This window comes from Vipera ursinii (genome assembly GCF_947247035.1).
Source record: "Vipera ursinii genome assembly, chromosome: Z".
NCBI lineage: Eukaryota > Metazoa > Chordata > Lepidosauria > Squamata > Viperidae > Vipera > Vipera ursinii.
The window spans coordinates 3,309,537-3,322,955 of record NC_139517.1 but is presented as its reverse complement, the minus strand read 5'-3'; the positions used below and the strand labels follow the sequence as shown (position 1 = coordinate 3,322,955).

At 45.1% G+C, this 13,419-nt stretch overlaps 1 protein-coding gene across 1 annotated transcript in view; it reads left to right on the top strand.

The window, feature by feature from the left end:
- Positions 1-851: 851 nt before the first annotated feature.
- The window catches only part of CARMIL3 (capping protein regulator and myosin 1 linker 3), a gene marked incomplete at its 5' end in the record, with an annotated part of 36,410 nt that continues 23,842 nt past the window's right edge, over positions 852-13,419 (top strand). Inside the window, 13 exons of the mRNA XM_083377265.1 lie at positions 852-882; positions 1,202-1,311; positions 2,613-2,690; positions 3,784-3,860; positions 3,966-4,070; positions 5,070-5,139; positions 6,979-7,060; positions 7,726-7,822; positions 8,887-8,941; positions 9,632-9,804; positions 10,745-10,813; positions 12,068-12,161; positions 13,212-13,310. Of these exons, the coding sequence (XP_083233391.1) occupies positions 852-882; positions 1,202-1,311; positions 2,613-2,690; positions 3,784-3,860; positions 3,966-4,070; positions 5,070-5,139; positions 6,979-7,060; positions 7,726-7,822; positions 8,887-8,941; positions 9,632-9,804; positions 10,745-10,813; positions 12,068-12,161; positions 13,212-13,310 (1,140 nt within the window). The remainder of the gene's footprint in view (positions 883-1,201; positions 1,312-2,612; positions 2,691-3,783; positions 3,861-3,965; positions 4,071-5,069; positions 5,140-6,978; positions 7,061-7,725; positions 7,823-8,886; positions 8,942-9,631; positions 9,805-10,744; positions 10,814-12,067; positions 12,162-13,211; positions 13,311-13,419) is intronic.

The window sequence follows — 13,419 nt, the reverse complement described above, 5'->3', positions numbered from 1 at the left end:
GAGGGAAGGAGGAAAGAAAGAAGGAAGGGAAAGGAGGGAGGGAGGAAGGGAAGTGGGAGGGAGGAAGAATGGAAAGAAAAGGAAGGGAAGGGAGGGAGGGAGGAAAAGGGAAGGAAGGAGGGAGAGAAGGACAGAGGGAGGAAGGAAGGAAGGGTAGCAGGGAGGGAGGGAAGGAGGAAGAAAGGGGAGGGAGGGAAAAGGGAGGGAGGAAGGAATGAAGGAAAAGGAAGGGAAGGAGGGAGAGGAAGGAAGGGAGGAAAAGGGAGGGAGGGAGAGACGGAGAGAGGGAGGAAGGAAGGAAGGGAAGGAGGGAGAGAGGAAGGGAGGGAGGGAGACAAGGGAGGGAGGGAGGGAGGAAGGAAGGGTAGGAAGAAGGGAAGGAGGGAGAGAGGGAGGGAGGGAGGTAGAGAAGGAGGGAGGGAGGAAGGAAAGAAGGAAGAAAGGAAGGGTAGGAGGGAGGGAGGAGAGGGAAGGAGAAGATGGAAAAAGAAAGGAAGGAGGTGGGAAAAAGGGAGGGAGGGAGGAAGGAAGGAAGGAAAAAGGGAGGGAGGGAGGGAGAGGGGAAAGAAGGAATTCACTACTTTTATTTATACGTTTATATATGGATGACTGAGTGGCTAACACTTAAAAACAGAATAGAAGCAGCAGATATAAATTGAGAAAACGTGGGTTCATGGCAGTTTGGGGGATTTCAATCCATTTTCTATTCCAGAACAGTATTTCTCAACTTTGGCAACTTGATGATAGGTAGACCTCAACTCCCAGAATTCCTGTTCTGGCTGGGGAATTCTGGGAGTTGAAGTCCACCCATCTGCAAGCTGTCAAGGTGGAGAAACACGACTCCAGACTAAATGGGGGTCCCCTCCAGGTTGTGGGGCCTTCGTATCCCAGAATTCTCCACAAGGGCTCAGAGAGGTCCACTAGACTTCAACTCCCAGGATTCCTCAGTCAGCATAGCTGTTGCAGGGAATTCTGGGAATGGAAGTCTTCTCATACCCAGTTAAGGAAGTTGGCTTTAAACACTTAAGACCAGGGGTAGGCAACCTTGGCTCTTTTATGACTCGTGGACTTCAACTCCCAGAATTCCTCAGCCAGCTTTGCTGGCTGAGGAATTCTGGGAATTGAAGTCCACGAGTCATAAAAGAGCCAAGGTTGCCTACCCCTGCTCAAGACCCAAAGTATTCTCCGCTTCCTTCCTCAGGACTTGCCGTTTTGTGCCAGACCTTCAGTGCCAACCCAGCCTTCACCAGTTCTCTCCGCCATCTTGATTTAAGCAAAAATCCTGGCCTTCTGGGCACTGACGAGGCAAACGTGAGTGACTTGACATCACATCCCTTCATCTGAAATGGTTCACTAGGCTTTCCTGCCTGAGCCAGGGGGTTGGACTAGAAGACCTCTAAGGTCCCTTCCAACTCTGTTATTCTCCTCCTCCTCCTCCTCCTCCTCCCTTTCTCCTCCTCATCCCTTATTCCTCCTCCTCCTCCTTTTTAAGAAGAGACTAGACAACCGTTTGTCTGAAATGGTCTAGGGGTTTCCTGACTGAGCAGGGGGTTGGACTAGATGACCTCCAGAGGTCCCTTCCAGCTATTATTCTGTTCCTCCTCCTCCTCTTTAAGAAGATATTGGACAGCCATTTGTCAGAAATGGGATAGGGCCTTCTTCCTGAGCAGGGGGTTGGACTAGAAGACCTCTAAGGTCCCTTCCAACTCTGTTATTCTCCTCCTCCTCCTCCTCCTCCTCCCTTTCTCCTCCTCTTCCCTTATTCCTCCTCCTCCTCCTTTTTAAGAAGAGACTAGACAACCGTTTGTCTGAAATGGTCTAGGGTTTCCTGACTGAGCAGGGGGTTGGACTAGATGACCTCCAGAGGTCCCTTCCAGCTATTATTCTGTTCCTCCTCCTCCTCCTCTTTAAGAAGATACTGGACAGCCATTTGTCAGAAATGGGATAGGGCCTTCTTCCTGAGCAGGGGGTTGGACTAGAAGACCTCCAAGGTCCCTTCCAACGTTGTCATTCTATTATCCAGCTGCAGTGAAGACGTTGGGGAGCCAGATCACAGCATTGCCCAGAAAATCCAATTCCAGATGAGAACTCCATGTTTGGAAGGAGGGGGGACCCAATATTATAATAATATAATCTCCCCGTATCTCCAGAATCTGGAGCGTTCCAACATGGGGGAATCCAGCATTAGACAAGTAAATTTTTTTAAAAAAAAAACACAACCCTGCATGGTAGAAGTGCAGCTAATCCTTACGACGATTCGTTTAGTGACCGTTCAAAGTTACGACGGCACTGAAAAAAAAGGGACTGATGACCGTTTTCCACACTTACGCGCCTTGCGGCATCCCCAGAGTCACATGATCAAAATTCAGGTGCTTGCCGACTCCTGTTTATGACGGTCGCGGTGTCCTGGGGTCACGTGATCCCCTGTTGCGACCGTCTGACAAGCAAAGCCCACGCGGGAAGCCGGATTCGCTTCATCTTAAAACAGGGCAAAGCTCGCTGAACAAATTTCTCCCTCAGCCACGTCGATTTTGGGCTCCACCGTGGTCGTAAATTGAGGACTACCCGCATCCTGGTTTACTGATGCCTTTCCTTTCTTGGTTTCCCTACAGAGTTTCTACTCATTCCTGGCCCAGCCCAACGCACTGATACACCTGGATCTCTCCTCCACGGACTGCGCGGTAGACGCAGTAAGTCTCCGTGGAGATTCTCCCTCCTCCAGATCAGGGTTGTCCCAAAGCAGCTTTTTTCAGGAGGCATCTGGACTTTCTCGTTTTACTTTGAGGAGGTTTCTCTTCTCATCCCAGAAGCTTCCTCAGCTCTGACTGAATGATTGGGAACGGAAGGATTTATACTGCTTGCAGAAAAAAACCCGGTCATTTGCCTTCTTTTAGAGAGCCGTTGAGGCCACTTGGAGGTTTATTTGAGTCCTCAGTTGCCCCAAAGCTGCTTTTTTTTCAGGAGTCAACTGGACCTTTCTTCTTTTTCTCTGAAGACATTTTGCTTCTCACCCAAGAAGCTTCTTCAGCTCTACCAGATGGTGGGGGAAATGGAAGGATTTATACTCCTTGCAGACAGCTGGTCATTTGCCTTCCTTTGGAGAGCTATTGAAGCTGCTTGGAGGTTGGTTCTGTGTCCTCACTTGTCCCAAAGGTGCTTTTTTATCCCCAAGAGGCAACTGGACTTTCTTATTTTTCTTTGAAGACATTTTGCTTCTGATCCAAGAAGCTTCTTCAGCTCTTGAGTGGAGGGTGGGGAAAATGGAAGGATTTATGCTCCTTACAGACAGCTAGTCATTTGCCTTCTTTTAGGGTTGTCGTTGAGGCCGCCTGGAGGTTTGTCTCTGTCCTCAGGATCTTTACCTGATCCTGTTTTCAACAGGGAAGGGACCCAGGGCAGAAAACATCCTGCAACCAAGAAGGCCCCACGCCCATTTGCATCACTCAGGTGACCCTGAGGACACAGGTAAAAGCCTCCAGGTGACCTCAACGACTCCCTAAAAGAAGGCAAATGACCAGCTGCCTGCAAAGGAGTACAAATCCTTCCACTCAAAGCTGAGGAAGCTTCTGGGGTGAGAATCGAAACGTCTTCGAAGAAAAACTGGACAGTCCCGTTGCCTCCTGAAAAAAAAACACCACCTTTGGGATAGACGCAGTGAGGCATCTCAGACAACACATACGGGGACAGATTGGCTATGGAGTACTTACCGGGTTGATGGCAGCCTGAGATTCATTAAGCAGGACCCCGGTTCACCTCTCGGTGTGGGTTTCTCTGTTTGTGTAGCTTTTTAGTGCGTTGCTGCATGGCTGCTGCCCTCGTCTCTGTTACCTCAATCTTTCACGAAACACCTTTTCCCACCGGTAAGGATAATATTGTTTTTTTCAATATTTTGCAAGGGGAGAGGGGATGGGTGTGTCTGTTCCCCCCCCAAAAAATAATAATAATAGGAACCCTCTCTCCCCCAGGAAGGGAAAAGAGTTCCCGCCCTCTCTGAAGCAGTTTTTCTGCAGTGCCTATTCACTCAATTGCGTGAATCTGTCCGGCGTCAGGGTCCCCGTAGAAGCCTTGCGGTGAGTCTCAAGCACAGCCACGGCCCCACGTTGGGCGCCGCCTGGAACAAAACAGGGTGTGTGGTGGTCTAATGTACCATAGCATTGGGGTGTCGAGTCACAAAACGGAGCTAACAACCCTGTGAGGTGGGTTGGGGCTGAGAGAGAGGGACTGGACCAAAGTCAACCAAAGTTTTACGCCTCAAGTGGGACTAGAACTCACTGTCGCCTGGTGATTGGCCCAAAGTTACCAGGCAGCTTTTATGCCTAAGGCAGGACTAGAACTCACCATTACCTGTTGATTCTGCCAAAGTCACCCAGTGGCTTTCATGCTTAAGGCAGGACTAGAACTCACTGTCTCCAGGTGATTGGCCCAAAGTCACCCAGCTGTCTTTCATGCCTAAGGCAGGGCTAGAACTCACCATCTCCTTGTGATTGGCCCAAAGTCACCCAGCTGGCTTTCATGCAAAGGCAGGACTAGAACTCACAGTCTCCTGGTGATCGTCCTAAAGTCACCCAGCTGGCTTTCATGTCTAAGGCAGGACTAGAACTCACCATCTCCTTGTGATTGGCCCAAAGTCACCCAGCTGGCTTTCATGCTAAAGCAGGACTAGAGCTCACAGTCTCCTGGTGATTGTCCTAAAGTCACCCAGCTGGCTTTCTTGCCTAAGGTGGGACTAGAACTCACCGTCTCCTGCTGTCTAGACTGCTACCTTAACCACTAGGCCAACTGGCTCTCTAATACATGTTCGTCTATGTGCATGTGTTGTCTGCGTTTGTTGGGGAAAACAGAGCCTTTTCCTTTTTTTATAATAAGGGCAGGCAATAATGGAGTAACAATTTCACCCTGTGCCTAACACTGTGTGTCAGTTTGTGTTGTAGCTTTTTAAGTTCATCCCATTTATAAATATCTGGAGGTTTGGTAGGCCTCAATCCTTCCCTTTTCAAAGTCTCAAGAGGGAAGATACATGGCAAAAACATTGAAAAACACAATAATCCGAGTTTGCTCCCTTCCCACAGGTCTCTCATGCAAGGTTTGTCTGCCAACACCCACCTCAGTGAGCTGCACCTGGATCTGAGTGGATGTGAGGTAAAAATTAAGATGTGTGAGGAATTATCCAACGTGTAAACCTTTTTTTTTTTGCACGTCTGTCCCAAGTGCCTCTGAGCACTTCCATGCTCAAATAAATGACTTTGCCACTTTGCTGCTCTTCTTTTGGCAAATATAATTGGTCTACATATGCTGCTAGTCCTCAAGATGCAGCCATTCGTTTAGCAGCCGTTTGGCACTGGAAAAAAGCAACTTACCGCTGAACCTTGAGCCTAAACGCCTTCACGTGTATGCAGGGGGGCGACCACGTCACACGTGTGACGGTTACAGCCTCCCGAAGTTGTGTCATTTCCATTTGTGACTTTCCCCACTGGCTTCCCACAAGTAATGACCGCGGGGAAGCAGTCAGGGAAGGTCCCAAGTTGTGGTGACATGATGTCTCGCTTAATGACCGCAGTGATTTATTTATGAGTTGTAGTACAGGTAAAGTCCTCAACTTACAACAGCTTGTTCAGTGACCTTCGAAGTTACAATGGCACTGAAAAAAGTGACTTGTGACCAGTTTTTCACACTTAACGACCGTCGCGGCACCCCCGTGGTCACGTCATCGAAATTCGGATGCTTGGCAACTGACTCGTATTGATGACTGTTGCAGCATTCCTGCGGTCATGTGATCCAAATTCAGAGGCTTGGAAACTGGCGTGTACTTATGACGGTTGCAGCATCCCGGGTTAGGGGAGGGAAAATCACGTGATCTCCTTTTACAACCTTCTGACAAGCAAAGTCAATGGAGGAAGCCGGATTCACTTAACAACGGTGTTGCTAATTTAACAATTGCAGGGACTCAGTTTGGAGGCAAGAAGGGTCGTAAAATGGGGCAAAATTCACTTAACAAATGTCTCACTTAGCGACAGAAATTTGGGCCTCAGTTGTGGTCGTAAGTCGAGGACTTGCCTTATTTTGTTTCTGTCATTTGATTTTTTTTTTAATATTGTAAGATGGGTAGCCAATATATTGGACAGATAAAGGGAAGGAGGCAGGGAGGGAGGGAGGGAGAGAAGGAAGAAAGGAAAGAAGAAGGGAGGAAAGAAGGAAGGGAGGGAGGGAAGGAGGGAGGAAGGAAGGAATGAGGAAAGGAAGGAAGGAAGGAAGGAAGGAAGGAAGGAAGGAAGGAAGCCCAAATGTGTCTTTGGGAGCAAAAATTAACAGGTGTAGGGTTTCCTGTTTGGGCAGGGGGTAGGACTAGATGACCTACGGGGTCCCTTCCAACTCTGTTATTCTTATTCTTATTTTCGGGGAAATACCGAAATTGAAGCAAATGTACCAAATTCGCCTTAGTCATGGTAGCTGCGGAGATGCCCTCTATAAGTGGGGCAGAAGACCCTCCCCAATTTGTGACTGTGGGTCCAAATATGTGTATATATATATATATATATATATATAATATATATTATGTAAATTTTAAATTGCTAACAAAGAATTAAGGGAGACTGATATGCATTTCAAACTTATTAGTTTTCATCAGTCAGCCATGAAAACTAATAAGTTTGAAATGCATATCAGTCTCCCTTAATTCTTTGTTAGCAATTTAAAATTTACACAAATATGAGCTGTCACCGGTGTGACCACTGCCTGTCGATGGCCTTCAGGATAGGCTGACACAGGAGATAAAGATTTGTCCCATGTTTGGGGCCTAGCAAAGTAATCTAATAGTTAACAAGCATTTGTCATATAATCTTCCTGTTAAGGTTTCTGGTTTCGTATTCTATCTGCGTCTTGTCTTTTAGCCCCGTGTTCCATTTTTTGACTGAAATAGGATGTGAATGTGCCGTACGGTAAATAAATAAATCAAGTTTTATTTTTGTCCTTCTATCCTAGCTACGTTCTCCGGGAGCTCAAGTGCTTCAAGAACAAATGCCCGGCATAAGCGCCTTGAGCGGTCTCAATATTTCAGATAACGGTGAGTGGGAAATTCGGTTTGGACGTAAGTTCTGAGGAAGGAATGCCACTGTCTCGCAATCACCTCACCATGGGAATGCTGCCGTGGTTTTAAGTGCAAAAACCGGTTGTAAATCAGGTGTTTTTTTCCCCTCCACCATAATAACTGGTGGTCACATGATCACTAAGTGACCGTCATAAGTCGAGGACTACAGGAATTCCTCCACTTACTTATGACCACAATCGATCCCAACATTTCTGTGGCTGAGACAATTCTTAAGTGAGTTTTGCCCCGTTTTACAACCTTCCTTGCCACAGCTGCTAAGCGAATCGCCGCCGTTGTTAAGTTAGTCACACGGTCGCTAAGTGAATTGGACTGTCCCCTCCCCATTGACTTTGCTTGTCAGAAGGTCGCCAAAGGGGGTCACAACCTGCCTCCAGAAGCTGTGAATGCTCCAACACTGGACATTTTTAAGAAGAGACTGGACAGCCATTTTGTCTGAAATGGTGTAGGGTTTCCTGCCTGAGCAGGGGGTTGGACTAGATGACCTCCAAGGTCCCTTCCAACTTGATGATGATGATGACCTTTACTTGCATAGGCAAAAATCACATAACAGAAAGAAATTGCAAGGAAATAAACCGTGTTCTTCCCAACATGATTGGTTTGCTATTTTCTCGTTCCCTCAGGCTTCGACACGGATTTAATCACCTTGCTCCCGGCGCTGAGTAAGAACAAATCTTTGAAACATCTCTGGCTCGGAAAGAATTTCAACGTCAAATCCCGGTGAGCGTTGGCCTGTAATAGGCGCCATTTTCCTGCGCCCAGCGATGCTAAGGCTTTTTTGAGCTGGGCCATGATCTAATTCAGGGGTCTTCAAACTTGGCCCTTTTAGGACTTGTGGACTTCAACTCCCAGAAACCAGCCATTAAAGCAGTGTTTCCCAACCTCAGCAACTTTATAAGACGTCTGGACTTCAACTCCCAGAATTCCCCAGCCAGCAAAGCTGGGAATTCTGGGAGTTGAAGTCCACACCTCTTAAAGTTGTTGAGGTTGAAGAACACTGATCTAAAGGGAAGGGGGGGGGTTAAATGCTCTTTCATCTCTGGCAATTCATGTTCTCTTCCGGTAATTTCTGAGGGAAAATTGAGGGGTTTCTGGTGGTCTCTTTTTCCTTTTCCCAAGGAACTAAAATTAGCTAAAACTAACCACCTAAAAGGGACTTCAGTTCCTGATGATTTCAACAAACACACCCCTGTTCTTTTTAGGATAAGATTCCTCCATACTGTGAGTCCCTGTCTTGTTTACCTCATTAGGATTTCCTAGTGGTGTCCCATCCTCGTATTACAAGCAGTCCTCGACTTAAAACAATTCGTTTAGTGACTGTTCATAGTTACAATGGGACTGAAAAAAGTAACATGAGCATTGTCACACTTTACGACCGTTCCAGAATCTCCCATGGTCACAGGATCAAAATTCAGAGACTTGGCAGCTGACTCATATTTATGACGGTTGCGGTGTCCCGGGGTCACGTGATCCCCTTTGACGACCTTCTGACAAGCAGAGTCAATGGGGAAGCCAGATTCACTTAACGACCGTGTGACTCGCTTAACAATTGCAGTGATTCACTTAACACCCGTGGCCAGAACGGGGGTAAAATGGAGGCAAAACTCACTCAACAACTGTCTCCCTTAGTGACAGAAATTCCGGGCACGCTTGTGGACGTAAGTGGAGGATTTCCTTGTAATGAGCGCAATTTGTTCCCAGCTCCGAACATGCAGAGGAAGAGGAGGGTGATATTGAGGACGATGTAATATTGATAAGTGCATTTTTTAATCTTTTTATACCAGGACGCTGGAAGACATTCTCCAAAAGATAGTGCAGTTTATCCAAGAAGAAGACTGCGTAAGTTCTTGGCTGTGCGAAGCGTAATTCTGTAGAATTATCGATTATTATTATTACCCTTATTTCCCCCTAAAATAAAACCGAGTACTTATATTAATTTTTGCCCCCAAAGACCATTAGGTTAGGGCTTATTTTCAAGTGATGCCTTATTTTTTCCCCACATGCAACAACCTACATTTATTCAAATAAGTAACGTCAATGATATTATTTATTTATATTTAATTAGATATGAATATTAGCATTTTATCCTTCCATACGTCCGTCGTGCGTTGAAACGGACGTACTCGGTGCGGTTCCGTCTGGCTGACGGTCTTCACTGGGGCTTATTATGGGGGGCGGGGCTGACATTAGGAGCATCCTGAAAAAATTAACCAGTGGAACCACCTGCCTCCAGAAGCGGTGAATGCTCCAACACTGGAAGTTTTTAAGAAGAGACTGGACAGTTATTTGTCTGAAATAGGTATAGGGTTGCTTGCCTGAGCAGGGGGTTGGACTAGATGACCCCCAAGGTCCCTTCAAACTACGGCATTTACAAGGCTTCTGAATTGTTCCTTGCAAACAATTGAAGGTGGTTCTCATGATGGTTGCCTCTGGGGTGAAGGGGATTTTTTTTAGGGGATACAGATTGGCTGCTCAGACCCCCCCTTTCTCTCCTCATCCTGTCTCTCTCTCTCTCTTTCCCCCCCAAAGTCTTTACAGTCTTTCTCGGTGGCCGATTCCCGGCTGAAAACACGCTGCAGCATCCTGATCAACGCTCTGGGGAGCAACACCTGCTTAACCAAAGTGGACCTGAGTGGGAACAGCATGGAAGATCTCGGGGCCAAGATGCTGTCCAAAGCTCTGCAGATCAACAGCACGCTCAGGTAGGTCGGAAGACCTGCAGAACTTCACAGAGTTAGGGCAATGCCCGTGGGCGGAGGCTGGTGACGAGAGGACACAACTGAGGCGTGGAATAGAATAGAATAGAATAGAATGGAATGGAATGGAATGGAATAGAATGGAATAGAATAGAATAGAATAGAATAGAATAGAATAGAATAGAATAGAATAGAATAGAATAGAATAGAATAGAATAGAATAGAAATATAGAATAGAATAGAATAGAATAGAATAGAATAGAATAGAATAGAATAGAATAGAATAGAATAGAAATATAGAATAGAATAGAATAGAAATATAGAATAGAATAGAATAGAATAGAATAGAATAGAATAGAATAGAATAGAATAGAATAGAATAGAAATAAAGAATAGAATAGAATAGAATAGAATAGAATAGAATAGAATAGAATAGAATAGAATAGAATAGAACAGAATAGAATAGAATAGAATAGAAATATAGAATAGAATAGAATAGAATAGAAATATAGAATAGAATAGAATAGAATAGAATAGAATAGAATAGAAATATAGAATAGAATAGAATAGAAATATAGAATAGAATAGAATAGAATAGAAATAAAGAATAGAATAGAATAGAATAGAATAGAATAGAATAGAATAGAACAGAATAGAATAGTATAGAATAGAAATAAAGAATAGAATAGAATAGAACAGAACAGAACAGAATAGAATAGAATAGAATAGAAATAAAGAATAGAATAGAATAGAATAGAATAGAATAGAATAGAATAGAATAGAATAGAATAGAATTAGAAATAAGAATGGAATTAAATAGAATAGAATAGAATGACTTTATTGTTACTTTGAATGTACACTAATCGGCATACATTTAGATGAAATTTCATTGTGTTCAGCTCTCAAAGAGTCACCACTAAACTAGACTGTCTTTTCTCCTTTGTAGGAGCATTTCTTGGGACAGGAACGGGACCACCGCCCAAGGCTTCCAGGACATCGCCCGGGCCTTGGAGAAGTGAGTGAGCAGGAAGGTCCACCTGGAGAGAGAATCAATCGATCAGAATAGAGCTGGAAGGGACCTTGGAGGTCATCTAGTCCAGCCCCCTGCTCAAGCAGGAGACCCTAGACCATGTCAGACAGGTGGCTGTCCAGTCTCTTCTTAAAAACCTCCAGCCCGCAACTTCTGAAGGCAACTTCTGTTCCACAGGTTAATTGTACTCATTCGTCTCAATGGTGGGTTTTGAGCCACTGGAGACGGAAGCAAACCATTGGTTTGAGGGTGCCAGAGTCCTTCTTAAAGCACAGGCCTAGGACAGGAGATGGAGAAGGTGGAACTCAAGGTTCGCGGAGCAGTTGATGGGGACCGAGCGACGCGTTGCGCTGAGTGGAGCACGGTGGTGAAAAGGCTGGGCGGGATTCACTAAACTATAGGATGAACGATTGCAGGAGCTGAGTATGTCTAATCCAGAAGTCTCCAAACCTGGCCACTTTAAGACTTGTGGACCTCACCTCCCAGAATTCTCTTCTGAGGCAATTCTGGGAGTTGAAGTCCACAAGTCTCAAAACTGGCCAAGTTTGGAGATCCCTGGTCTAATCTAATGAAGAGAAAGACCAGGGGTGACATGATAGCAGTGTTCCAGTATCTCAGGGGTTGCCCCAAAGAAGACGGAGTCCAGCCATTCTCCACAGCGCCTGAAGGCAGGACAAGAAGCAACGGATGGAAACTAATCAAGGAGAGAAGCAACCTGCAATTAAGGAGGAATTTCCTGACAGTGAGAACAATTAACCAGTGGAACAGATTGCCACCAGAAGTTGTGGGTGCTCCAACACTGAAGGCTTTTGAGAAGAGATTGGATAGGGTCTCCTGCTTGAGGAGGGGGGTGGACTGGAAGACCTCCAAGGACCCTTCCAAATTTGTTATTCCTCCTTCTCTTCCTCCTCCTCCTCCTTTTTAAGAAAAGATGGGACAACCATCTCCTGCCTGAGCAGGGGTTTGGACTAGAAGACCTCGAAGGTCCCTTCCAACTCTGGACTCTGAAAATCTGTCCCAAAGATGCTTTTTCAACTGGCAACTGGACTTTCTCGTTTTTCTTTGAAGACGTTTTGCTTCTCTTCCCAAAGCGTCTTCTATTCCCCGCCATCCAATCGGAGCTGAAGAAGCTTCTTGAATGGGAATCAAAACATCTTCGAAGAAAAATGAGAAAGTCCAGTGACCACGTAAATAAAAAGCATCTTTGGGACAGATTTTTCAGATTGTGTTCTTTTTCAGCAACTACACACTCAAGTTTATGGCTTTACCCATGAGTGACATCACCACGGCCTACCGCAATTCCCCCGACAGGACGGATGAGATCTGGCAAAAGGTGAGCCCACGCCCAGCAGTCTGGTATTATTAATTAATTAACCGGTGGAACCACCTGCCTCCAGAAGTTGTGAATGCTCCAACACTGGAGGTTTTTAAGAAGAGACTGGACAGCCATTTTGTCTGGAATGGTATAGACTAGGGGGTAGGGAACCTTGGCTCTTTTATGACTCGTGGACTTCAACTCCCAGAATTCCTGAGCCAACCTGGGGGATTTATGGCACTTTCATGACTCGTGGACTTCAAGTCCCAGAATTCCTGAGCCAGCCACGCTGAGGGGGAAAGGGAGAGGTTTCCAAGCTGAGCCATGCTGGCTCAGGAATTCTGGGAGTTGAGGTCCACCAGTCATAAAAGAGCCAAGGTTGCCTACCCCTGGTATAGACTTTCCTGCTTTAGCAGGGGGTTGGACTAGATGACCTCCAAGGTCCCTTCCAACTCTATTCTATTCTATCCTATCCTATCCTATCCTATTCTATCCTATCCTATCCTAGTCTGTAATTCTATTCTATTCTATTCTATTCTATTCTATTCTATTCTATTCTATTCTATTCTATTCTATTCTATTCTATTCTATTCTTCTATTCTATTCTATTCTACTGTACTCTATTCTAATTTCTATTCTATTCTATTCTACTCTAATTTCTATTCTATTCTAATTTCTATTCTATTCTATTCTATTCTATTCTATTCTACTCTACTCTACTCTATTCTAATTTCTATTCTATTCTATTCTACTCTAATTTCTATTCTATTCTAATTTCTATTCTATTCTATTCTATTCTATTCTATTCTATTCTATTCTACTCTACTCTACTCTACTCTACTCTACTCTATTCTAATTTCTATTCTATTCTATTCTATTCTTCTATTCTATTCTATTCTATTCTACTCTAATTTCTATTCTATTCTATTCTATTCTAATTATATATTCTATTCTATTCTATTCTATTCTATTCTATTCTATTCTATTCTATTCTATTCTATTCTATTCTAATTTCTATTCTATTCTATTCTAATTTCTATTCTATTCTACCTTCTCCTCCCTTCTCAGATCCAATGGTGTCTGCTGCGGAACAACCACTCTTCCAAGATCTCTCAGGATCAAGCTTTCCGCCTCCACCAAGGAATCGTCACCCATAGCGCCGAGCAAGTAAACGTTCCCATCTCCCTCGGCCTCCTTCTCCCACCCATCCTTAACGTCATGGGGCCTTTGCAGATGTGACCAATAGGGGGCGCAGGAGCGGGTGGGGTTCGGGGTG